Source organism: Malaclemys terrapin, chromosome 15 (genome assembly GCF_027887155.1).
Source record: "Malaclemys terrapin pileata isolate rMalTer1 chromosome 15, rMalTer1.hap1, whole genome shotgun sequence".
Classification (NCBI taxonomy): domain Eukaryota; kingdom Metazoa; phylum Chordata; order Testudines; family Emydidae; genus Malaclemys; species Malaclemys terrapin.
Window position 1 is genome coordinate 23945858 of NC_071519.1, and position 25364 is coordinate 23971221.

The 25364-nt window shown below is 49.2% G+C and overlaps 1 protein-coding gene across 12 annotated transcripts in view; it reads left to right on the forward strand.

The window, feature by feature from the left end:
- NTM (neurotrimin) overlaps window positions 1-25364 on the forward strand; it is a 697991-nt gene that overhangs the window by 611636 nt on the left and 60991 nt on the right. For all 12 annotated transcript variants that reach the window (XR_008441742.1, XM_054005752.1, XM_054005744.1 and 9 more), the window contains one exon: window positions 5306-5431. Coding sequence is in view for 11 of the 12 variants with exons in the window: in XM_054005752.1 (XP_053861727.1) it covers window positions 5306-5431 (126 nt within the window). In the remaining variant the exon portion in view is untranslated. The remainder of the gene's footprint in view (window positions 1-5305; window positions 5432-25364) is intronic.

Sequence of the window (25364 nt, forward strand, 5' to 3'; positions counted from 1 at the left end):
TTGGCTATAGAAATACTGGCCAAATAATAATGCATTTTAATATAGACATAATGGGATTACTACTGAATGTTAAATAATATCAGATTTATATTTATGGTCACTTATTTATTAAGGCTTTTCTCCCTTGTGTAGTAAAACCTTACTCTCTATCTCTTAAGTCTCAAGAAAGGCATTTTAAATAATTAATTCAATTAATTATTCAAACATTTAATTTGCATACAATAACTGTCGTGTTAAATCTGAACATTGCATATATAATTGAAAGGGTAACTAAAGGCTCCTCTACCCCGTCACTCTCATTTTCTTCCCCACGTACTCCAGTGTCACTTCTGCCTTGCTCCAGCTGACATTGATTGGGGGAAATCTTTTCATTCCTTGGGCACCTATAGATTCCTTCCAACCCCTTCCTGAGAAGTGGGCATGGGTGTGGGCTTGTTGCCAGTTGGTGCATAAGCGGCTAACGATTGCAGCTCATGTAGCTAAGTGGATTTATATGCAAAGATCAGAAAGTGCTTAATCAACTGATCATGTATTATTATAAGCAAGGCCAAAACTATCCCAGGCCTCCAAACAAATCTAACAGCTAATACAGTGGTAAGATAGAGAATGCAAGTGCTCCCTAGTCAGGAACAGCAGAGTTGAAAGATTAACTTTAACCCTGCCTTCTAATAATTGTGTTTTATAATGTGGCTACTCTTTACATTTGTCATTTGATGTAATACAACCTATTAATGCAAACGTACGTGTTGCTAAGTGATATTACAGTAAGTAGCGTCTTCAGACCTCACGTGACTTTTAAGCATAAATGAGATCTACAAAACAAGCCAAGTTTGATGAAAATGGATTCAGTAGTTTTAAACTCATGAATGGCCCAGAGCTGCATTAGAAAGGAATTATGGACTTAGGATAAGGCACTGCACTTATATTTGTGCTCAATTGCTGCCTCTTCTTGTATGACCTTGAGCAAGTCCCTTGATCTCTCTGTGCTTCAGGTCCCCCTCTGTAATGTGGGGATAATAAATATTTCCTTTGTCCGTCTTGTCTATTGAGACTTTAAGCTCTTCGGGGCAGTGACTGTCTCTTATTGTATTTACGTACAGCTCTTAGCACAGTGTGGATCCAGTCTTGGTCAGGGCCTTATTATGGCGTCAGCACATAATGTTGCCAGTATCCTTGGCTCCAGCCCCTCCTGCCTCCCTCCGGGTCTTCCGTACCTCAGCCCTCTGGCCACGTCACGGAACAGCTCCTTCCTTCTGAGGTACTCAGAGTCCCATCTGATGCACACAAAAAGTTCTTGGCCCCTCCTGTGGCCCAGCTCTCCAGCCTGAGCCAGCCCCAAACTGCTGGGCCTCTCCAATCCATCAGCTTTCTTCACCAAGCTAACAACTGGAGGTTCCCTAGTGTGTCCCTTTCCCAGGGCTCTGACAGTCTTTCTTCAGGGCTCTCCCAGTCACCTCCAAGCCCCAACTCACGGCTCCTCCCCTACAGGAGCCCGTGTGTTTCCTCTGGGTTCTCCCTAGCCTGTAGCCCCATGCCTTCCCCAAGGAGAGCACTCTCTTCCTTCCTCTCACCTGGCATTGCCAGTCCTATCTGAGCAGCTCCCCACATAGATTGTTCTGGCACTCTTCTTGTAGAACTCAGATGTTCTCATGCTGATTGGCTAACAACAGGAGTGGTGCCAGGGTATTTGCCGCCCTAGGCGGCAGCGCTCCTCCTCTGAGCATTCGGCGGCGGGGATCCTTCTGCTCTGTGTCTTTGGGACACTTCGGCGGCGGGTCCCGGAGTGAGTGAAGGACCCGCCGCCGAATTTCTGCCAAAGACCTGGAGCGGAAGGACCCCCACACCGCCGAATTTCCACCAAGGGCGGCAAAATGCCGCTCCCAAATCCTGCCGGAAGTGCCGGCCCTAGCTAACAAGCCAGCACCTGGAGCACCTACCTGGTTACAGGTTCAGCATGGTCCTGATTCTCCATGAAGGGCCACTGGCCCGAGGACATGCCTACCAGTGTAACTGTCATACAGCTAATAATGAATATAATTCCATCTCCTCCAGTAGGCAGAACTGCTAGCAGCACAGCATGCCTTAGCACCATGCTGGGGCATTGGTTCAAAGGGGAACACACAAGGTACATCTGCAGTGGAGCTGGAAGTGGAATTTCCAGCTCGGATAGTTGTACCTACACTGGACCCAATTGACTGGCTAGTCACTCAAGTATATGCCTAGGGTTTTGGTTGGGATCATACTTAGGGCAGCCAGCCCATCCATGCTTGCGCCGCTGTGGCTACACTTCTACTATCAGTGCACTAACTCAATCAGAGCGAGTGTGAGTATATTTACCCGAGCTGGAAATGGCACCACCAGCTCAAAGTGTAGACGTACCCACAGTCCAGTTAGACTGGCTCTTAGCAAAAGCTGAGATGACTCACCTAAATGTATGTACAGTTCATCCACTATCATCTTCGTGCACTGCCCCAGGAGCTCTTCCATTCTGCCCGCATTTGTTCTGCTGTTGTCCTCCGGTGTATGATTAGCAGATTAGCCATTGTGTCCAAAGTAGGGAAAATGAACTCCCAGCAGTCCTTCACATCACAGGGTAATTCATTACCCACCTTGATTTCCACTTAAAATGTACTTTAAATATACTTCCAGCCACTAACCCTTAATCACACTGGCATTCACAAAAAAGCCCATCTTTTTATTTTATTTTATTTCATTTTATTGCCTGGGGCTAGCATGACATAATCCCTTCCAGGCTGTCTTGGAGTGCTTTACGGATCAATAAATTACTTACCTGTGTGGCAGAGGCAATATGTGCGAGGAAAGTCACTGCAGTTTTTCTATCTCAGCCAGTCCCCTGGAAAGGTCTATGTGCATACCAGCTAATCGTGCATGTGTGAGAATCCAGAGAGATGGAGGCGGTGTGTTATAGCAGAGGGGATGCTGTAGCCCATGTCTGTCTTGCCTGGGTGAGAGTCAAGAATGGGAGTAGCAGTGGTTCTTTATATTATTCGTGGATTTTCAGCTGGCATCAATAACATCGCTCCGCTGAAGTTAATAGAGCTATGCTGATCTACAACAGCTGAGAATCTGGCCTTACATTTCCTCTTCTAGAAAAGACCTGTAGAAAATACAATAATGATGACGAAACCTTGAGGGTTCTATGCAAAGTATTCAGAACACCTATGGAATGTATAGAATCCTTTCTATAGGTTATTTTTTTAACCTATAAAATTCCATAGCAGGAACCAAGTTTTCTATTAAATGCGATAGGATGGTCCAATGAAACAGAAAGGGGATTATTTTCTATTCAGTTCTACAGGACTATTTTCATGAAGGTTAATAGAGAGTCTGTCTCGCAGAGACCTCCTCTCCCTTCGGAGACCACACAGATCCCATCCCATCCCCTGCTCATGTGGCAATGTGACATTGGGGAAGGCTTTAACTGTTTTCTTTCAACTGTATTTAGTGCATGGAGCACTGAGTCCCTTTGGAATACAGTTCGTCATGCTGTTTCCTTTTGCTCTTCATTTCATTTCTGTTCTGCTCCTTCTACTCTCCTCCTGCTCATGCGTCCTTGTTGACAGGACTCCCTATTCCCCTGTATGTGTCTATATCCCCTGATGGCCAAGGTGGAGTCTGCTCTGCCAGGTAGCTTTGGCCAAGGAAAGGCATACGCAGGAACACAACAGGGAAACTCCCTTCCACCTCAGAGACACCTGTTCCAACCCCTCCAGAGTAAACATGCTCATCAGAATAGTACAACGGACATAAGAAAGGGAAATATTTATTTACAGAGGGATGGATGGAGAAAAACACTGGGGGAGAAGATAGGGGGAGTGGCAAAACAGGGTTACATCTAACACAAGAACCCATGGACCCACTGCTACCACAGTATACAAGGATAGCTGCCAAGAGCTATGTGTCTAGACTCAGAGGTCAAGAATCCCAGGCAGAGTTCCAGTCCATCAGTGAACCATGGGTGCAGAGCCAACGCTAGATGTAAGCAGACTAAGCAATGGCTTAGGACCCCACGCAGCTCAAGGAGGCCCCCTATTCACTTTTCATTATGTGTTGTGGGGATGGGGGGAGAGGCCAAAAGTATTCTTGCTTAGGGCCCCCAATGGACTAGCACTGCCTCTGCTTGGGTCCTCCTGGTCGTCTTTGGCGCCCGCCCGCTTTCAACAACCAACCTGTCCCATGTTCTGCTGCTCTCCACAAACCCACAGAGTAGCAACCCGCCTCTTACCTAGCTACAGTCTCCCTCCTTAGTCCCCATGCGAAGTCAGAAGCACCAGTACTCACAGCTCCATACAGTTCTGGTCAACAGTGGCTCCAGTTTATGCTTCTCAGGTGATTTCTTCCTGGCACAGCGCACCTCCTGGCTCCCATCTTGGGACGTCCCCGGTGAGCCACTCTGTCCCTCCCAGGCTTCGAGCTGGTTCTCGCCTGCTTTGCTGTGTGAGGGCTTACTTGCTTACTTGTAGGCCCTCTTGTCTGGAGCTACAGACACCCCCAGGTCCCTCTCACGCGCCTTCTCTTGACTCCCCTCCCCTCAGAACAACCTAGCCTTGGACTGCCTCAGGACGAGGTTTTAAAGGGGATGTGCTCTCTACACCCCAAGGGGTTACACATCCTACCCTGGACATGTTGCCCAACCATCTGGTTCTCTTCTCCCCCCCTCCCTCCCTGGACATTGGTGAAGAGCAGCACGAGTGGATCTCATCCCTGAGGGCACCACTGTTTTCTTTTCTGTGTAATGGCAGCTCATGGAGGCAGCTAGGCTGGCTCTTTCTCCTGGCTTCCAGCTTCTTTCACAGGCCTCCAGAATCTTCTTCATGACACAGAGGCAGCTGCAAACAAGGGGCTTGAATCAGCACCACGCGATGAGTGAGCTCTGGGCACCCCACCAGCGAGAGCTCCACCGGCCCCAGTTTGGGAACGCCTGGGAGAGAGGGTGTTTTCCTCCAGTTAATCCTCTCGAGGACATGATTCCAGTGGAAACGGAGTGGGGAGTAGGTTAAGGAGGGATTTGGGGGTAAGCAGCCTGGGAAGGAAGTGGGGGGTGAGGGAATGTCACCTCCAGGTCCTTCACTGCCATATTAGATGGGGCTGATGGGCTGTTGCTTAGCTGGTAATTGCGAGATGGGGAGACTCCACCTACACATGCAGCTGTTCATCCACAACTACACACACAAACTCCCCCCCCTCCACACAAACACTCACACACACAAAACCTGGAGAATTAGAGTGAAACAGTCAAATCGGAACCTGCTGCCTCCTCACTTTTCCCTGTATGTCATTCCAGTGTCTCCCAAAATTGTTGAGATCTCTTCCGATATCTCCATCAACGAAGGCGGCAACATCAGCCTCACCTGTATAGCCACGGGCAGACCGGATCCTACAATCACCTGGAGGCACATCTCCCCCAAAGGTAAGATGGCCACATGCGGCCTCATGCATTCCTAGTGCTATCCCTGCAGTAGGGGCTTAGGGGCACGAGCCATTCCCACTCACAAAGACAGATGTGACGCTGCAAGGAGGGGACTCCGGATGGAGGCTGGAATTCTGGCCTCAGAGTATCTGCAGTTCTGCTTGATGGCCTGGAAGGAAGACTCCATCCTTCCCTGCCCCAGGAATTGATCCCGAGAGCACAAATGGTTTTAGACTGTGTGCTGAAGAGAGGATTCAGGGCTAACATGGCACAAATTCTCAGTTGTGTTTGTAAAGACCCTGCACTAAGTGCGAGTTTGTTTTTTTATCATGATCGTGGGTTGAATGCTTTAATCAGACTAGTGTGATAACAGGAGATCTTAGTGAGTGCAAGTTCGATCAAGGGCAACGTTTTGTTTTTGTGTAGGACCTATACAAAACACCATTTTAAAAAATGGAGTATTAAAAGTTACCATTGGAATGTCCATATCAGTGCCAATGAGAGCTGGAAATAGAAGTACAAAAAGAAAGAAAACGACTAAACAGATTGCATGAATTGCCATCTCTCATTAATTAATAAACAACAGAGGCCTGTAACAGTGGATTGGATTGCTGGAGAGTTAATTCCTATAGGCACAAATTCAGTGATGTCTGATCACATTTCAAAATACTTTCCCTGTGATTTTATTCAATTTCACTTTGCGTTGTGCGATCTCCAGCGTTTCTCAGATGCTGTTGAACCAAGCGGTTAGGATCGGTTAGACTAGGATGATGACTGGAAGGCTTTGAGTACTGGGGGTCTGGTTGCAGTGCCCTCCAGCCTGCTGACAGGTTAGATCAGGGCAGGGTCTGATTGTGATATCGGCAGCTCTCTGCCCTCACCCCACATGGAGTGAAAGAACCTCAGGGCTGAATGTATCTATTAGACAAACGTAACTCCCCTGAGAAACATACCCATTTGCCCCATTGTTCCCCTGTCTACGTCCATGCTAATCACTGCAGTGTCTGAGTGCGACTCCAGCGCTCTCAGCCGACCCCAGTGCTTTCTGCGGCTGCTGGGCCAACTCATTAATTCCCGTGGCCCGAGAGGGACGGAGCAGGGACCCCGACACCTCACTCCATTCCTTTCCTGTCACTTACAATGGGCACCTTTCGAACGGGTCTGTTACAAAACCCAGCCTTCCCTGCGTGCATTGGCCTCTCTCCTTGAGATGGATGCACCCCGCGTGGGCCAAGCTGCTGAGCGGGCCCTTCATATGGGTGATTGATAAAGTCCGTGCCACCGATCTCTGTGTGCTCCCTCCCATAGCGAGCATCTAATGGGACTGGATCAAGGTTACTGCCGGTGCATCTATCACCATCAGCGAGCGTTTATGGTAGGGCATCTCTGCACTGATCCATTTGCTCCCACTCCATAGCCATTCATCTTCTTTCTTGCTTTCTTTCTTTCTTCTCCCTCCCCCCCAAACCCCTTTCGCTCTATTCCCCATACTCCCCTCCCCGTCTCTGAGGTTCTGCCATGGCTGGCTTTCAGAGGGGCTGTTATCTCTGTGTGCTGCCATCCAGCAGATTTCTTTCCCCAGGGGAGCTTTACCTGTGCTTGAACCAGATGTTTCCATTTTACTTCGGTTTTAGCTGCTATGGAAACTGAGGATGCACCAAGGGGAGAGGAGTGAGCTAATCAGAAATTACCTGTGGAGTTGGATAATTTACGACAGTAGCTGTTACCAGATTTCTGGCCCAGATTAGAGATTCTGCATTTGAAACCCAATAGAACTAATCACCGCACAAACTGCATGGGGCTGGGCTCTCGCTAGCTGGGAGTGCCAAGCTCAGAGTTGGCACAGGGCAGCTCCGATGCCTGCCTACCTACCTATTTATTGCCAGACATGCCATCTCTCTCTCTCACTCGCTAGCTAAGTAGCTATGACTGCATTTGATCTGTCCTCTGTCTCTCAGTGTCTTCTCCACCCACACCCACCGTACCATCTCAGCACCTTTACAGCAGCTGGTGGTGGGGGCATCTATCTGTGAGTTGATTATTTGGCTGTCATCTGTCTATGTTTGGGCATCCTGAGACCTCAAAGTGTGCTACATGCCATGAAAACTCCCCAGCTTTGTTAATCCCAAGCAAATGCATTTTGACATGGTTCTGTAAAGAGCCTGACAGGGGAGCCTTCTAAGAGGCAGTGTGGTCCGAGGAGCAGGGAGGGGACTGTAACCCATGTATCTGGCTCTGCCAATTATTCCCCAATGACCTTGGATGAATCACTTCCTACCCCCATGCCTCAGTTTCCCTCAGCTGGATTCTCTGCAGTGGAGGCAATGGTGAAAAGGGGCCACAGGGAGTTGGTTATAGGTCCCTGCTCCCATGGTTTCCAGACCCTGCATACATGCTAATGAGCATTTGTAACCTGCGTCATCAGTGTGAGGTCTTTCAGTGACCACCCTTTATGCCAGGGCTGAGGCAGGGATGGCTGGTAATAATTATAATTAATAGAGATATCCCATTTCCTAGAACTGGAAGGGAGCTTGAAAGGTCATTGAGTCCAGCCCGCTGCCTTCACTAGCAGGACCATGTACTGATTTTGCCCCAGATCCCCAAGTGGCCCCCTCAAGGATTGAACTCACACCCCTGGGTTTAGCAGGCCAATGCTCAAACCACTGAGCTATTCCTCCCCCTGGTAGCTGGTGTGGAAGCTGGTTCCGCTGCCTTTCCCTGCAGGAGCTAACCTGTGTAATGTGAATTTTCTGCTGCTGTTTTCTAGCCACTTTAAGTCCAGTGACTCATTGTCCACCGTCCACCCCCCCCATCAGCTCCTTCCCATCCACCCCCAGCTCCTGTGACAACAGAGGAGTCCTTGGTACCTGATTTCTAGCAGCCTGCATTGCTCTGGTATAGTGTGATATATATGCAGCAGCTTGCACTCATAAACCCCTCTGAATGCATGGTGCTTATGGGAGCTGCATTCACACCACTTGTTTTGGGGGGGAGGGGGAAGGGAATGCTTTTCTGGTGCTGACCAGGTTACTACTTGTGTGTGGGGGGGCATTATTTCTACCATTTAACTCTTTTGCTAAGAGCTGGAGCAGGTGAATTTCCTGCTGACGCCGTCTCTGTCACTGAGTCACAGGGGCTTTGAGTGATCTCTTCTGTGTCTGTGGCTGAATGCTTAAGGCCTTTGGGGAGTTTCCCTGCAGGAGCCGCCTGCCATTCCTTTGCACATGTCTCCATTCACGGGCAGCTCTCTTTCCAAATTCCTCTCGCCGTGAACAAAAAAAAAATAGGATCACTGCGGCAAACGGCTTTTGAAAAGAGCTGTATAAAGCCTATTCCAGTTTAGCCAAGATCTCATTTCATAACACACGCGCTTTCTCTCTGTCTCCACCTCCCTCTCTCTGTTTTGCTGATATACTTAAACCCGGGCCCCCAGTTACTCCAGTCCTGGACTCCCCTCTCAGCTCTGTTGATGCACTCCAGTCCTGATCTGCACCACCCCTATTGCTGTTCCAGCCCTGGGACACTCATAAAACTCTGCCGATGCACCTCTCTCCTGACGAGCAGCCTGCTCTGTTCTCCCGGTTCTGAGACCCCCTTGCATCTCTGCCGATGCACCTCACTCTTGACCTGCAGCAACTCCCCCCATCTTTTTCTTCTGCATCACAGCATATTATTCCAGCCAGACACCTCTGGTAAAACTGTAATAGCAAATACAGCCATCCAACTGGGTCGAGGAAGAGCAGGTGCTTCAGTCTTCTGGAGTCTGGTGGAGCAGGGAAGAGGCTCTGTGCAATTGCTTAATGCAGAGATCCAAGAGTGTTGTGACTCCTACCCCAATCTTTGGTGCATCTCCACGGAGAAGTCCCCTCCAGCCATCAAATGGGGCCTGGAGGCTCTAAAGGGCAGTTCAAGTTCTGCCAGACCCACCAGGCACTTTGCCTTCAAATATTAGTTCAGCAAAAAGGTGTCAGGAGGCCACGCTCTGGCATCTGGTGGGCTGACACCAGCACCCTGGCCGTCAGCGCCGGTGTCAGAGCCTACGAGGCACTGAGATCATTAGGATGGCAGTCAGGAGAAGCTTTTCCAGCTGTGTGAAGTGAGGAAGCAGGAGTGGGAGAAAGACAATGAAGGTCAAGAAATAACACTCTGTGTGGGAGGCAGCAGCATCCTTCCCGAGACACCACTCCCACTGCAAAAGAACCTTCTTGTGTCACTTGCCCTCGGGGTGCTTTAGAGGTGCTCTAAATTGGCTGATTTTGGAGGCAGATCTTGCACTCTGCTAATTACCAGAGATGGGTGAAGTTCACATTTCACAGCGTAGAATACATTTGGCTTCTCCCTGAACTGAAAATCCAGCTCTGATGCAGTTCAGATGCCAACCCAAGTCGCACAGCTGGGCCCCTGCTCCCCAAAAGGGATGGAGTCCAAATGCTCAGGGTTTTGCCCAGGAGCCAGATTTTGGGGTTCCAGCCTATGACTGCTGCTTCCATCTTTCATAAGAACATATGAACAGCCATACTGGGTCAGACCAATGCTCCAGCTAGCCCCGTATCTTGTCTCCAATAGCGGCCAGTGCCAGATGTTTCAAAGGGAATGAACAGAACAGGGCAATTTCTAGTGATCCGTCCCGTCGTCCCGTTCCACCATCTGGCAGTTGGAGGTTTAGGGGTTGTGTCTCTAACCATCTTGGCTAATGGATTGGATTGGCGATCCCTCGATTTGAGGACGATCTCTACCATGAATTTACATATGGGTCCTGAGATGACTCAGGAGTCCAATCCTGGAACTGCAAATCCGCCCACAGTAGGTACACATTTCATAGCAGGCCAGTTGCTTGCGGGGAGAAAGTTCTTTCTTTTTCCTTCCTTCTCTCTCTCTTTTCAGCTTCAAAGGCAAGGCACTTCTCCTCAAAGCGGGCCATTGCCTGATGGAAGATATGGCGCCATTGGGGTCGGTTGATGGCCTGCTCCTCTCAGCTTGTGATGTCCACATTAGTTTTCTTAAGATACGCTTTCAGTGTGTCTTTACAGTGCTTCCTCTGACCACCACGGGATCTCTGACCAGGGGTGAGCTGAGAGTAGAGGACTTGTTTTGGGAGGTGAGTGTCTGGCATCTGCACACAGTGTCCAGCCCAGTGAAGTTGGTGCATGAGGACCATTGCTTCAATGCTGGTGACATTGGCTTCAGTGAGGATGCTGGCGTTAGTGCAGCGATCTTGACATGAAGGATCTTCAAGAGGCATCATTGGTGGTACCTCTCCAAGCTCTTGAGGTGCTGTCAATAGGTCACCCAAGTTATGCATCCATAGAGGAGTGTAGGAACAATTTTCTTGTAGACCTGGATCTTGTCCTGCTGTAGGTCACAGTCCATGAAAATGTGTCGGAGCAATTTCCCAAAGGAAGCACTTGCGTGCTGGATCTCACTGTCAATTTTTGCATTTTGAGAAAGTTGGCTACCAAGGTAGCAAAAGTGCTCAACTGTCTCCAAAGCCTGACCCTCGATGGTGATTTGTGGTGGGTCACGTGCAAGGCCTGAAGCAGGTTGATAGAGCACTTTAGTCTTAGGTTGAGTGAGAGTCCTAGGCTTCAGTAAGCCTGGGACTTGGCTAATAGCCATTGATGGATCTGTCCTCCATGAACTTATCTAATTCTTTCTGGGACCTAGTTATACTTCTGGTCTTCACAACATCCCCTGATGAGTTCCACAGGTTGCCTTTGTGTTCTGTGAAGAAGTGCTTCCTTTTGTTTGTTTTAAACCTGCTGCCTGTGCATTTCATCAGGTACCCCCTAATTCTTGTGTTATGTGAAGGGATAAATAACACTTCCCTATCTACTTTCTCCACACCATTCAAGATTGTATTCACTGTTAGCAAATTCCTCCATTTCTTAGTCGTCTCTTTTCTAAGCTGAATGGTCCCAGGCTTTTTCATCTCCCCTCATATGAAAGCTGTTCCATACCCCTAATCATTTTTCTTGCCCTTCTCTCTACTTTTTCCAATTCTAATATATCTTTTTTGAGACAGGGCAACCAGAACTTCACACAGTATTCAAGGTGCGGGCGTATCATGGATTTAATAGTGTCATTATAATATTTTCTGTCTTATTATCTCTCCCTTTCCTAATAATTCCTAACATTGTTAGTTTTTTTTGACTGCTGCTGCACACTGAGCAGATGTTTTGAGAGAACTCTCCACAACGACGCCAAGATCTCTTTCTTCAGTGGTAACAGCTAATTTAGACTCCAACGTTTTGTATGTATAGTTGGGATTATGTTTTCCAATGTGCATTACTTTGCATTTATCAATATTGTATTTCATCTGCCGTCTTGTTGCCCAGTCACCCAGTTTGGTGAGATCCCTTGTAACTCTTTACAGTCAGCTTTGGACTTAAATATCTTTAGTAATTTAGTATAACTTGCAAACTTTGTCACCTCACAGTTTCCCTGCCTCCTTTTCCAGATCATTTATGAATACATTGAACAGCACTGATCCCAGTCCAGATCCTTGGGGGACCCTGCTATGTGCCACTTTCCATTGTGAAAACCGTCCATTTATTCTCACCCTGTTTCCTGTCTTTTACTGATCCATGAGATGACCTTCCCTCTTATCCCAAACTGGGATACAATATCCCATACCGTCAGGTTACGGTCACTCAAGTGTTTCCGTGGTTACTGGCCTTTTACTTTTTTGGGGGTAAATCGAATGTTGTCATGGTGACAGCAGTATTGTCAAGTGCGTGTCAGCAGACCCATGCCAGAATCTCTTGGCTACGCAAGAGTACAGCTTCATGAGCTGTGGGGGACAAGAGAACCACAGAAGTGAAGAGAGCTTTCACTCTAATAGAGTGAGAGGCGACACTGCTGGTGAACCCGGGGGCACCTATCCATGGAGATGATAGAAATCAGACTCATCTTTCAAACAGGTGGCATTTGTGGGGATCCGAGGCGTGTGCTCAGGTTCCGTGTGCATAGGGCTCTAATGCAGGGATCTCGGCTCATGGGTCCATTCCAGGTCCAAGGCTTGATGGGGGTCCTTCGTAGAAAGATTGCCATTTAGCATGATGGATTCCAGTGTCAGGGGCCAGAATAATGACTGTCAGGGTAACGAGGCATCCTGATGTAGGGCTGAGGCTGTGATTATTAATAACAAGCCAGTTCACTATGGCTTTGCTCACGGAAAATGCCTGTTTCATTCAATGAACCTTGAAGTTTGCCTCAATGGGGAGGATTAGAGATGGTATTTGGGCAGGGTGCACAACTGAGTTTCAGTGGTGGATTATTGTTAACATCGCCATGAACCAGGGTGATCTTTGGGCCAGACTTCATCAGCTGTTTGTAGAAGAGAGGAAGGGTGGTCCAGTGGTTAGGACAGTCACCTAGGACTTGGAGAGACCAGAATTCATTTCACGGCTGTGCTGTGGACTTCCTGGGTGGCCATGGACAAGTCAGTTAGTCTGTCCATGCTTCAGTTCCCGATCTGTAAAATGGGTGCACTAGCACAGCCTCTCTCACAGCGCTGATATTAATATAAATACAATAGAGGTTGGCAGGTGCTCAGACACAGCAGGAATGGTGTCCAGATCAGTATCTAAGATAGATGAGATTTTGGCCCCAAAATGGCAGAGGTCTCATGAGATCCTCTGCCCATACTTGCAACAGCAGCGAAGCTGGGAATAGACTCCAGGCTTCTTGACTCCCAGCCCAGCCCAGCGCCCTGTCCAGTACATCAAGGCAGTTCTCTATAACTCTGGGCAGGGCTTAAAAGCAAGGTGGGGAATCTTGAGATGAATGAGTTGGTGGATTGGAAGTGGATTGGTTCAGGCTACTTGGTCTGTGAGAGCAGTATGGAGCTGGGCCGCGGGGCGGTCGGGGTGTTCCAGGGAGCTGGGCAGCAGGTCGTCGCTGGGCTCCAGGGTGGTCAGAGCTTTGTGGGGAGCTGGGCCACAGAGCGATGCGGGAGAGCGGGGGTCGTGGGGAGCTGGGCCACGGGGAGGTTGGAGGCATCACGGGGCCCTGGGCCGTGGGGTGGTCCAGGTGCCTTTCACCTGCTGTGGTTCTATCCATGATGCTCTCCTGATAAACACGCCTTCTTTTGGAAAGGAAACCTTTCTGCCCGCTCTCCCCAGACCAGGCTAAAAGCCGGGAGAGAGAAAGGTCCATTCTGATGTGCCATTCCCCCCCCCACACACACACACACACATACCATGCTCCATCAGCGATGTAGCGAGAAGCAGCACGTGCCAGCGAGGCAGCCAGGAGGCTCACAGCGGTGTCCCTGTTCCCGATAATGCGCGCGCACAAAGAGAATGAGAAACTTCACGTTGTGGTGTTGTCACTCTAGCCCTGTCTCGCCTTGTGAGCCTGTGGTGCATTCAGCCCATTAAAGCCATTACAATTCAAAGAATTGTAACCCCCCTGCCGAGCACATAGAGCAGAGACAGGTGCAATGCAGAGGTCTTGGAGAGGCTGATGTGAGGGGCTTGGCCATGGGAGGACATGTGGTGGATGGGAAAAGCTTTAAAAAAATCCCCTCGCATTGTGGAAACTGGAATTGATCAGGGGATCTGTCTGTCTATCCTAACTTATCTGTCTGTGCATCTCATCAGTCAGTCTGACTACATCTATAGCGCTTATCACTGTGGGACCCATCCGTTGCTGAGTGGGACGATCGCTAGGGAAAGAGATTGCCTTTTAAACAATAATATATCTAGCCCTGCAACAATTGTCTAAGCAATTTGCCAAGCAGAACCCACCTCTTTAAGGTCAGTTCTCCAGGCCAGGCCAGCTCAGCTCTCCAGAAAGACCCGTTTTGAGGCCTCAGAGACATTCACAGCAGATGTTGCCCCCTAAGCCAAGTACGTTCAGTGTCTCTGGTCCTCGTGGCACTTTGGGTAGAAATGGGAGTGCTTCATTGAGAGAGTCAAGGAAACAGATGACATGGAGCTGAGACAGTGGTTGACAGTTGAATTGGGTTATTGATGGTCAGGGTAATAGAATGGGGAAATAGACTGATGAATTGAGGTGTTTAGGCAGGGAAATAGGAAACCCAATTGCTGTCTAACTCAAAAAGAGACAGTTTGGTCATACTTTATATTAAGGTGGTTCTTATAAAGGGTTAATAAATGGCTAATAGATATTTTAATAAATGATGAATCATTTGTTACAGATTGTTCTAGAGTCCAACGGGTCAATAGGTTATGCATAATCGTGACATCTAATCATTTGTAACACCTTCTACTGATGCTTCTGAGTGTCCTGAAACCATGCCACTCATGTCTGTAACATGCTTATACCATCTAGTTATCACTTATTAACCCTTTTTCAGCCATTTAGAAATGGAACCTTAATATAAAGTTTTGACCAAACATTCCAGCGAAATAAATACCCCAGTCAGAAGAATTTCGATGCTTTGGTCCAGAGGATTTTGGTCCAAAGGACTCTAGACTCCAGACACAGGGAGTTGGGACTCCTGGGTTTTATTTCAGGCTGTTTCATTATTCTTGTTGAATGCAGTCATGCTGTCTCACCCTTGTACTCCAGTGACAGGCACTTTGTAGGGTATGTACATTAGGGGAGGTTTCTGTAGTCTATAAAACTCACTGTGTTGCATCTGGTATGATTAAGTGAGTGAATGTGATGCGAATAGAGTATGTAAGATCATCTTGCCTTGGTCTGTTTTGTTTTCCTCCTTCTTCTTTCTTCCCTCTGCTTTATGTCTGTCTACGCTGCAGCACGTTTCTGGTCAAGTTCCTTTCAAGAATCAAATAAGCACCAGTGAGTCCTGACATCTGGCACTCAGTTGGATTGTCTTAACAATTGGCCAGAAATGATAGGAGCTAGAGGGCCTGGTTTCCTCCCGAAAGGCCAGATGAGGCTTGTTGAGGAAAGCAGCGTAAAGCACCAGATAAAAACAGCTCAACTGAATTTATGGGGTGATTGAAACATTGGCAGATACCAGCCTCTTGAACCCATGTGCTGGGGCAATAGAAGCTTCGGGAGCTGGGGCTTGAATTTTTACTTTGGGATGGTTTGGGGTTTTTGTTGTCCGCAGTGTTTTGGTGATGTCCTTTCCCAGCTCGGGGAGATGAAATAACACTTTTATTTCACCCTGGAGAGCGAGAAGACACCAGTGACTTTTGTTTTATGAAAGCCAGACCTGCCACTCGAGAACTCACTGCCTCTGTTAAGCCAGGCCTGAGATTACACATAACTGTGACATGTAATCACCTGTTAGCACCTTCTACTGATGTGCTCCTGACCATCCCTGAGCAATGCCACTCATGTCTGTAACAGGCTTATATCATTTATTAACCCTTTATCAACCATTTAGAAATGGAACCTTTGGACTGTGCCTTTCCCTGTGCTGTGACAATTCCCCTTCTCCTTCAGAGCAGCAGTCCGGAGCTGGATACCTCGGGGTCTCAGCATTGTACCTGGAGCCTTTCTCCCACATGTGTCACAACTTCAACTCCAGCACTGGTTGGTAGAGGCCAAAAGTTGTTATTTTCTGACCGGTGTTTGTTGGCCCAGGTGGAATACGTTTGTGGTTATTAACCCAGTCCTTACCTGGCAGGCGTCCATCAACAAAATAGACCCATAATTAACAGTAACTGTTTTGTTCCATGCTTAACAAAAGAGACTGGGGGGTCCGAATTGCTGGGTTCTCTCCCAGCCTTTGTCGTTGTTCTGGGGCAAGTTACTTCATCGCTCTGTGCCAGTATCACCGTCTGAATCAGAGGGCTTGATAATGCTGGCTTTTCTGGTGAGGACTGATTTGTGAGGCTCAACTAATGAATTATCCATGAGTCACTTTGAAATCCTCAGGTGAGAAGGTCTGCCGGGGAACACGGTATTGGTTGTCACCCCATTGGGACAGGGAGGGCAAAGACTGATGGGCCACAGAGAATGGATGGCCCCCTGCTAGAGGGAGTTCCCTCCAGATCAGGGATGGCAGGGCAATGCAGCAGGGAAGCAAGTCCTGCTACTGCCTGTGTTGTACATGTCCTGGGGATAAGCAGAGGCCTGGATTCTCTACGGCTGTCAAGTTGGCACCTTCCCCACCTTCTTGGCATGGTAGGTTCTGTCTAGGTTTCTCTGCTAGGTGTCCCTTTCTGGTTCTATCCCCATTCCCTCTGTATTGGTTTAATACCCCCTCTTCCTTCCTGTTCTTTCCCCCCGCATATTTTGTCCCCCATAATCAGAGGATTCCCGTGGCTTTGCGGCGCCATTTTTGATGGCAAGGCTCCACCCACCCAACCAGACATCACGTAGGCTGGCACCAGCCACATCTTCTCTGAACATGGGCATCATCCAAGATTCTTTGCTCAAGTGTCCCCCATGCTTTGTGGTGGCCCCTCCCCTCTCCTGAGGAGAACAAGGCTGCTGCTTGGCTCCGCCTCTCCCATAGAAGGGCACCTCTCACCAGCACTAAATTCTCCGGATGGGCTGGGGAGGCCACCGCATGGCTGGAGCTGGTGAGCCATGGGGAGGCCTGTCTCTCACAGTCAGCAGGTGAGAATGTCATCTTCATCCTAAGAGCCAGTCCCAGGCCTGGGATCCGGCTAATTTCACTGAAGCATTTCAACAGGCTCCAGTCCTGTTGGCAGCTCAACCGTCCCCTTGTTTACTGTTGAAATAATTACTGCTTTGCCATGATATTAGCTCTGAGCCGTGACTCCATTACCATTATCGCCAGAATATTACCCATTTATTATCTCCCAGCATCCCTGGAAGATGAACACTAGGCTTTAGAGACCAATTGTTTTACAGCAGACAGGATCTTGGTGTGCATTGTTTAATGAGGTAAACTACATTATAGCCAGCATTAATTTGGCTGTAGTGCAGTCCACTCAATCACTGTAAATCTGCCACTGTTTTTGATGTGCACTTCATCACACAGGGATGGAGAGATCATTTGTGAAAAAGGTCACTTCCGACATCACTGAGGCAGCAAAGGCGGAAAAGGGCTGCATGCAAGTCCCGGGGGGAGGGGAGGGGGATGCTGTGCACATGGCACCCACGCCAGGCCACACCAACAGAGCCCCTTATCAGGCGCTCCCAGCTCTCCGCTCGCTGCTAGCACTGCTCGGTGCAGGGAGATGGGAGATGAAGTGAAAAGTAATGAGCATGGACTGCGGCAGAAGAGACAGAAGCAAGAAGATAGCAATCTCCAGCGCTGTCTCGTTTGCAGTAGGCTAGGGGGCTGGGCAGCGTGGGCCAGCTGTGTCTGGATAATGCACCAGGCTGTGCAGCAGTTACCTTAAAGCGTCAGGACACAGGGCAAGGGTCATTAGCTTAACCCCTTCACTCCTAGGAGCTACGTATGTGGCTTGGTTTGCCGGTCTGTCTATTATATGCCTGTCTGTCTACAGTATTCTGTCTGGCTGTAGCATGTCTAGAGAGACAGGATGGGCGAGGTAATACCTGTTGTTGGACCAACTTGTGTTGGTGAAAGAGACACGCTTTTGAGCTTCCACGGAGCTCTTCTGGTCTGTCTGTTATGTCTGGGAGTGGAAGAACTGTTAGTTCTGATCCATTTGCTCCTTTTGTTTTGGAGTGAGATTTGTCAGGCGCAGTGTCAATGTAACTGGTAGCAAACACTCGCTCATTTAACCCACAGACAGATCATCTTGCCCCTGAAATGAGCATGTAATTGACAACACATGCATGCTGTGACCAAATGAAGGGAGCCTGTGAACTCAATAGACCCGTAATGCTCGAGATGCTGAACATCCGCAGCTCCCATTTAAATCCATAGCAAAACATCATTGACTTAATTGGTTCAGCAGTATCTGGCCCAATGGGAACTGCAAGGTGCTCAGCGCTTCACAGAATTAGGCCCTGAGGACCCAAGGGCCAAATCCATCCCTGGTAGAACTCTCTCTGATACTCTTGGAGTTACACCAGTGATAAAGTTTGTTCCAAGGGTCTAATCCAGATCGACCAGCTTTAGTGGAGAATGGGAAAAATGCCATTAGAGCTTCACAGCATGCCTTGCACTAGGAAGTAACCCTCTGCCGGCTCATCTTGTGTCAGTATAACAGACTCGGCAGCACACACTAGTGTGCTTTTGTTCCCTCCATCATTTCTGAGCAGTGGGGGGGGGGTTCTGATTGCTGCGATGATTGAGCTGAGGCGGTTTGTTTGTGCACTGGGCTATCCAAATTAAAATCTGCATTAAAAAAATAGAGCCCCCCAGCCACAAATGGGTTGATGTGTTTCTCTGAAACCTCCAGCTTCCAGGAGGGATGCATATTACCTATATGTGGCTTTGCCACATCCTCTTCTCCTTCCTCATCACAGGCAAATTGTTCTGGATTCATTAACATCAGGGTATGACTCTTCCCGCAGTGTTACTCTACAGGTTAGCAATAGACACACTCCAACCTCTGAGCGCCCCTTGGAGTGTCCAGCCCTGGACCCCTGGACACTCGCAGTATTCACAGATTCGCTGCTCCCAAAAAAGCAGTACACCCCAACTTACCAGTTTCCCCTCAGATCACCGCTCTGTTTCAGACACAGCACTTAGATATGTTTATAGTGAAAACAAGTGCAACATTGTTTAACAAAGTATAGAGATTCAAGAAGTAGCAAATAAAACTGTTGGAATCAACTGGTCACATGTAAAATAAAATCATAGCACATATTCTAGAGCCTAGACTTCATTGGCAAGGTATTTTCCTGTCTAATGAAGTTTAGCTCACCCAAAGTCCTTGCATTGTTTTCCAGCAAGTTTGGCTGTGACTTGCCTTTCCTTAGACAGAACTCACTGACCATTTGTCTCCTTGGGGAAGGATCCGGAGTGTATCTCAGTACTCCCAGCTATACCCCAAAATGTTCTTCACTTATAAACAGGATATTCCCCCTGCTGGTTTTGGTTTTTTTCCTACAGCTTTCCTCTCTTGTCAAATGCGCAATCTCCTGATTAGTGTCAGGCCCAGTAATGCAAATAGGCCTGTGTTGTGAAGCAGACAACACATCACAGATACATGACAGGCCAGAGGGAGATAAGCGTCTCTTTCTTCCTTCCTAACCTGGCCTTCTGTTGACCCACCGTAACTCATAGCCCTTAAGAATGTAATTTTTACTGCAGATACATAATTCCTTAAAAGTTACCCGTATACACATTTCACAATGATTGTGGCAGCCATTGGGCTGTTGGTTCTTGGTGGAGATCTCACGTTTACCACCCTTTGGTAAATTTAATATACATTCATCTGATCCAGTGGGTCCCTGTGAGACTCTGTGCACCCCTTGTGTCTTTGCTAGTTGGCACCAAGACATTCTTGGGTCACACGGTAAAGGGCAGGCTACTTAGATTGCAAGCTCTTTGGAGCAGGGACTTTGGGGTTTTATACTGCTGCCCATCACCATAGCATCTGGTCATCTTCCCCGGGAAACCAGGAGCAACAGCCAAGTCCCTAGTAGGCTCTATTACATGTTTGCATGGTGCCCAGCTCCATGGCATTAGGGTCTCTGGGAGCTCTCATAATATAGACATAACCGCAATGACTGTAGATTTATTGCTTCTGGGCTGGTCCATTTTCAGGACAATCTTGTAACATGGAACAATCTTGTAATGTAGCACCTCACTGCCCTGCACCAAACCCCTTTGGAGCAGACTTCGTGCAGGGGCTGTAAATTCCAACCTACAAGCAGGATCCATTTGCACCTTCTCCTTTATGATTGCCCAACATAAATGAAGCTTTGGATGCTATAGAAGGACCGTTTTCTTTTTTGTTTTTTGGTGTTTGGGTTTTTTTTTTTTTTTTTGCATAGTAGGAAGAGAGAAAAAATGAGCTTGAGCTTCCCAGATTTCCTCCGCCCTCTTTAGCAATCAGAGCGACTGAAGAATGGCACCCTCATTTCCCCGGTAAACGTGGTGCCTTGTATCTGTGGCTCACTCAGCTTGTGCGGCACTCAGCTGGCACTGGGAAGTGGGGGGAAGAGCAGGGGACGGGAGTAGCTGAGATTCGAGAGATCGCCACACAAATTAAAACCTTTTATCAGCCTCTAATAGCTGTGCAAACTAATTATATTTTGGCCAAACTTTGCCAGCGACTCCCCTGAGGTATTATTATAAAATTCTGAGCTGTGGAATCGCGTCCCCATTCTGTCAACACCAGGATGCTTCAGCTACAGAAAACTCGGCTCCGACTCATTTTAGCTGCTGTGATGAGGTTTGCATAAGCTGTAGCAGTTGTGGTTGGGGAGCACAGCTGTATTGTAACATGTGGCCCGGGCCTGTTAAGCAACACAGCTAAAGACAGGGCTGGGCTGTAGGGAAGAGCAGTGCAGGGGTTTTTTTGTACAACTCCCAACAGCCTGCCTCATTCTTGTTTTGCCTTCCCATAGGCTTTGGTTATTGGGTGTGCTCAATTGGTAGCACTGGGCATCAGTTTACAAGTGGAGGGAGGAGAGTGGTGGGATTCCCCCAAACTCCACCCACAAACTAAGCTCCACCCACTTGTGACACCAAAATGAGACTGTGCTCATAGTAGATGGTGCACATCGGGGTGTGTTTGGTGCACTAGTGAAATAGCAGAGCTGATGATTAATTCGCATCATTAGGCTTCAGAGTGAACACACCATTTAGCTGAATCAAGGGCATTCCTCACCTCTCTGAGCTATTGTTTCAGACTGTCTGCAGACTCAAGACTGGTCCTCACTAACAAGTTAGGAAAAATCCACACACCCTGAGCAATGCAATTAAGCCAGCCTAATCCCTAGTATAGACAGCGATAGGTTGACAGAAGAATTCTTGTGCTGTAGCAGTTGAAGTGTAGACATAGTCTCGGGCAGATGTCACCATATCACTCACTGCACATTTAGTGGGTTTTATTTGCAAACACAAGGTCGAGAGTTAGGCTCTGATTTTTACCGGCGATATGGCCCCCTTGCATCACTCAGGCTGTTAACACATCAGAGCTGGGGCTGGCCGGCACCAGGACCAGGGAGCCATACGGACTCCAACTGGAGCTCAGACATGGGGGAGAACCTCTCCCTGCATTTTTCTTTTTACGGTAAAAGCTGAGTTTCTGGCACCCAAGATAATGCCCCCAGGAAAAAAGCACCTGCTTGCTCTCAGAGCTCACTTGAGGTCCTTACTCATCTCTTCCCTGTGGTTCCATGAATGTGGGCTTCAGGATTGGGCCCCAGATGTGGTAGGTAGCCAACATACAGCTTTGGGTTAAAGAGTGTGGCCCCGATCCTGCAGCCTTCTCTCATATCAGTAGTCGTCGCTCACTCCGTTGGTCCCATTGACTTAACTGGGGCTCGGCATAAGTAAGGATTTCAAAGACCAGGGAGTGGGGGGCACAGATGTTCGACCTGAGGGTTGTTGCGGTGGCTCATGGCAAGCATTTGGACCAGGCAGTTTTCCCCCTGGCCTGTCCTCCTCTGCATGCAGCTGTGAGTACCCTGGGTTCCTAGCCAGAGGCTGAAGGAATGGACGGGGGATGCCAGGGTAAATGGGCCCATCCCTCACCAAAGGGCCCTGAGTTGCACTCTCATCCCTGCCATCTGCTGCCCAGTCTCAGGGGCTCCCACGATTGGCTTGTCAGATTCTTGACTCCTTCCCAGTTGACACTGCAGGTCGGTAAATCATGTCAACCGAGGAACTGACCGTGAGAGATGGGCAGTACCCAAAGCAACTCCTCGGGCTAGGGTCACACTTACACCCACCGCCTGGGATCCTGGGGTGCATATCCTCTGGCACTCAGGGAGCAGGGAGTATGTATGTCTGTCTGCTGATGCACAGCCCTGAGTATGCGTCCTGCACTTAGGGGCTGGGGTAGGTATCCTGGCCCAAGTGCCCTGTACATGCAGCCTGCAGTGCTTAGATATTAAGGGGAGGGGAGCCTTAGAACTATCAAAGGAAGAGAGAGACAGGGAGCAAGATCCCGTACTAAGAGGCAGTGGGTGTGTTTCATGGCTCAGGTGCATTGATGTGGGGAAATCCCACTGCTTTGGGAGCTGAGTCCTCATGGCATTAGTACCCTGAGTTACAGAACTCTAGGCAGGACCGCGCCCCTAGGCAGGGTCCCAACAGTGCCCCCAGTGGCTGGGCAGATGCAGGTGCCCCTGCTCCGAGCTACCCCCCACAACCCACAGGGGCTTGGAGCTCCGCCCTCCCCCACACACGCCCCGGCTGCCGAGAGCTGCAGGGTCCCCCCGATGCCCGCAGCAGCTCGGAGCTCATAACTGGTGTGGAAGGCAGGGGTATCGCCACTTTTAACTTTTAGGCACCCTGCCGCCCACCGCCCCCAGACCTCCAACTGCCCAGTGCCCCAACACACACAGGCCTCACCCATTGCCCAGCACCCACCACAACCCCCCCCCCCTGCCAGAACTCCCCACAAACCTCCTAGAGACCCACTCTCCTGCGCCGTGCTACCCGGCCGCACTCACCGGCCCCGCTGGGAGGTGACCGTGTCCACCGAGCTGAGTGAGGATTGCTCCAGTAGGGCTGCGTGGGGCCATCTCCCCCTCAGCCCACCCCGCCACCTGACGGGACGACAGGACCCCGGGAGTGGCAAATTTTGTATTTTTAGGTGCCCCTAGAATGCTGGTGCCCCAGGCACGTACCTACTGTGCCTAGTGGGAAATCCCACCCTGCCTCTAGGTCTTTTTTCTCTTGGCCAGCCTCCTTGGTTCCCCCACCAGCCCCCTCGTCCATGCCACGCTCTGAATCATGCATAGCAAGCATGCCGTTCCTTTGCCATCTCAGGCCACAACCCAGTTGTTTGCATTCCAGCACAAGGCCTGCTGTGGAGGATCTGCAGCTGAGGACAACCCAAGGAAAAACTGTGACGTGTCACAAAATCCTGCAGGCGTGGTGTTGGGCCTGGTGGGAGGAACAGACCCCAGTTCCTCCCTCCTTCCCCCGAGTCTGCCTGACAACTCTGAGCTCTTTCTCTGCACAGATTGCTGGCTAATGGGGTGGAGCTAGCTAGAGTGCTTTCTATTAATGGAGCAGAATATAAACAGAATAAAGCCTTCATTTCCCAGGCTGTGGTTTCATTATTAATATACTTTACAGTTCACGGCTTGTTCATTTGCTTCCATGTTTTCTCAGCTGGTGTAATCTGCACCTCGGAGTGAGAACAGTCATAAAATTTCCATTTCCAGTTGAATGTGCGTCCAATTCGCCGTGAAATGTTCTATCTGTCGTGAATATGAAGTGCACCAGGAGCCCAGAGCTGCAGGATTAGGCCGGGAGGATTCCCAGCTCCCTTTCAGGTCTGGGGAAGCAGGGAAGGTTTGCTGGGGCATGGGTGTGAATGCTGCTCATAGCCCGAGTGGCGTGGAGAGCTGAAGTATGAAGAGAGGAGTGTGGGGGGTTCCTTGGTGACAGCTGGGAAGCAGGCAGAGAAAGGTGGAAAGCTCTGAGGGGTGAGAAGAAGGGAATGTGTCAGAGGGAGAGATGGAAATTGGATAGAGGGAGAATAACAAGGGCATAGTGTAAAGAAAGAGAGGGAGGTGTGTGTGGATGAGGGTGGGGGAGAGAGAGGAGGAGGGAGAAAAGATGGGATATGGGGAAAAGAGAGGGTGGAGAGGAAACAAAAGAGGGGGTCTGAGGCCTTTGTCAGAATTGGGATTAGAACCCAGGTCTCTTGATTTTCCCAGAGCCAGTGGGATAATTTAAAAAAATGGCTGTAAATGTTTGCATTCATTCATAAACTCCACGTGAGCTATGCATGGGTCCCTTCCACGTTTCACTGGCACAAACACTTGCAGAAGGGAGCTATCAAGTCCTTTTCACTAGCCATTGAATGGGGCTTGTGCGCTCATCCAGTCAGAGAGCAGAAACCATGCCATGCGACTTAGCTAGCCAGTGGCGGGGTACCAACCATGCTCCAAGAGCAAACAGCAAAGAGTCTCATGGATTTATTTGAGATCAGTTCCATTTTGTGTGTGTGTGTGTGTGTGTGCGCTCGCGCACATGCAGTGGGAATGTATACTCTGTCACTTGTACACATGTGAAAAATGGTTTGTCAAATGATTTGGAATAAAATCATGATCTGCTCGTGAGTACACGATCCGTACTGAAAAGAGGCGAGATTTGTATGTGAAATCATCCATTATGAATTAGTCCTAGTCCCCTGCTGTATAACCTGTGTGTTGTGCAACAGATGGAACATCGGACCTAGAGAGTGATGGGTGTGACAGCAGAGTGCGAGACTAGTATTGTGTATGTGCATGTGTGTCCTGGAATGTGTGTGCGTGTGTACTTGTGCACGTCTGTGCTCATGCACCGCTCTGCGTTCTCATGCACGCAGGTGTGCTTGTGTGAGGAGTGGATGTGTACTCACACTTGTGCAGAAAGTGCAGGTGCTTTGATCCTCCGGTTCCAAAGTGGTAAAAGAGGGCAGGTGTGTGCATGAGACCAGGACTGGGAGGGAGGGAGTACCCACGTGTATCATTGGGATGGCATCACCCTGAGCATAGATGTCACCCGCTGCTTGGGGGTACTTCCCTCTGGATCTCATTTCTCATGAGTGGAGCCTCTCCAAGTTTCTTCTGCAGCATCTAAACTTCCAGTGACTGTGCAGCCCAAAGAGTCAGCACTGGGATTGCGTGGAAAGCCAGCCGAGAGCTGCAGCTGGCTAGGGGTCCCTCCCTCTTTGCCCCCTCTGGCTCTGACATGCTTCCTCTTAATGTTTAATTTGGATCACGCCTGCCTAAATTGTGTTGTCCCATGGCTCCGCTCCAGCCAGAGGCAAGTGCCTCTCCTCCCAGGGCTTGCTGAGGGATTCGGATGTCCGCTGGCTGTGAGCCGGGACGAGTAGGGCCACTTTGGGCAATGTGAGTCTATCGGGATTTAGAAGCTAAGCAGGGTTAGGTTTGACTTAGCACTTGGATAAGGGACCACCCGGGAAAACCCTAAGTACTGCAGCAAGCGGGGCTGCTGCGTTGGCAGGGGGTGCTGGTCCCT